Here is a 1,899-nt window from a genome sequence, read left to right on the forward strand (position 1 = left end):
TGGATGTGTTTAGAAATAGTATAAGTTATATTCCGGAGGGAGGTTGGGTTTTTTTGCAAAGTACAAGCGAAAGGTATTCTCATAAACCGGGCCCTAAAATTAATATACTTCCTAGATATATTATACACACAAAAGGTGTTCGATACTATTTTAAGTTTAATAATAACAATACTTTTTATCAGGTTGATCCTTTTTTTATTTCCGGGTTTATTGACTCAGAAGGTAGCCTTATGCTATTTCTTCAGAAGAGTAAATCCTATAAAACGGGAATAAAGGTAAATCTAACTTTTGCTATTGTTTTACATCAAAACGATATTGTGCTTTTAGAATCAAGAAGATTATCATTAGGTGGAATTGGGCGGATATCTAACTTAGGAAGACATGCTGTTCAACTTAGAGTGAGAAAGACTGAAGAGTTGGAAATATTGATCAATTTCCTTGATAAATATAGTCTTATAACTCAAAAACTAGGAGACTATCTACTTTTCAAGCAAGCTTTTGAAATTTATTCTAATAAACTTCATTTAACAACTGAAGGGTTAGAAAAGTTAGTAGCTATAAAAACTAATATGAATAAAGGTATACTCAAAGGAGATTATTTAATTCAACTCTTTCCTATAGTTAAATCTGTACCAAGACCTTTAGTTCTCAATAAAAGAATTGAGAATCCTGGTTGATTGGCTGGTTTTACAAGTGGTGATGGATCTTTTTGTATACAGGTTAATGGTAAAACAATTTCTTTAAAATTCACTAGTTATCAGAATTCACGGGGTGAAGCTTTATTAGAAAGTTTTAAAGATTTTCTAGGTTGTGGTTTAAGATTTACTAATACTAAAACTTCACTTTCTAGCTTTGTTGTTACAAAATTTACTGATATCTATGAAAAAATTCTACCGTTATTTAAGAAATACCCTATCCGAGGTATTAAAGCTTTAGATTTTGCGGATTTCTGTGAAGCTGCAGAAATAATGAAAATTAAAGAGCATTTAACTCCTGAAGGGTATCCGCTCCGCGACGATAAAATTATTGAAATAAAGGGCAGAATGAGTAGAAGTAGAATATCTAACCCTGACGATTCATTACCTTATAAGAACCTTGAAAGTAATTGCTTTTGCTTTGCGCTTTCCGTTTTGCGTTTTGTATCAAAAGCGTTAAAAAAATATACCACTATAGTAAAAATCCATTGAATTTACGATAATTCGCAAGTAACCAACGCGCCAAGCACGCAAGTAGGAACTTCAGAGGCCATACGTTTGTTAAACAAAAAGTTTATTCATACTTTACGTAATTCTGATAAAGATCTTAAATTTTTAGAATGATTAGCAGGATTAATTGATGGAGATGGTTGTTTTTTATTATCAAAAAAGGATACGCTAGTTTAGAAATTACTATGGATATTAGAGATGAACGGGCTTTACAAGCTGTTAAAAATGTTTATGGTGGTTCCATAAAATTAAGATCTAATGCTAGTGCATTGAGATATAGATTACACAGTAAAGCTGATTTATTAAATCTTATTAACGATATTAACGGGAAAATAAGAAATCCTCATAGATTAATTCAATTGAATTATATTTGTATTAAATATGAGATAGATTTGATTTATCCTGAAAAACTAACAATTAATAATGGATGGTTAAGTGGGTTTTTTGACGCTGACGGATCTATTGCTGTAAATAGTTCTAATTGACAAATGTCAATTTCAGCTGGTCAAAAAACTTCTGAATTATTGACTCCTTTAGTAGAATTATATGGAGGATATGTATACATAGATAGAGGAGGCCATGGGTCTTTTAAGTGATATGTTACTAAAAAGGAAGATGTTTTAAATTTAATAGAATATTTTAAAAAACACCCATCCAGATCCGCAAAAAATAATAGATTACATCTTGTCCATAA

At 30.5% G+C, this 1,899-nt stretch overlaps 1 protein-coding gene across 1 annotated transcript; it reads left to right on the forward strand.

The window, feature by feature from the left end:
* Positions 1-214: 214 nt before the first annotated feature.
* GGS23DRAFT_591680 (homing endonuclease) lies at positions 215-1,227 on the forward strand. Its single transcript, XM_051517768.1, has one exon. The coding sequence runs from the start codon at positions 231-233 to the stop codon at positions 675-677; it is 447 nt and encodes a 148-aa protein (XP_051366886.1). The 5' UTR covers positions 215-230; the 3' UTR covers positions 678-1,227.
* Positions 1,228-1,899: the final 672 nt, after the last annotated feature.

This window comes from Durotheca rogersii (genome assembly GCF_024521655.1).
Source record: "Durotheca rogersii strain YMJ 92031201 chromosome Unknown GGS23scaffold_151, whole genome shotgun sequence".
In the NCBI taxonomy this organism is placed as follows: Eukaryota; Fungi; Ascomycota; class Sordariomycetes; order Xylariales; family Xylariaceae; genus Durotheca; species Durotheca rogersii.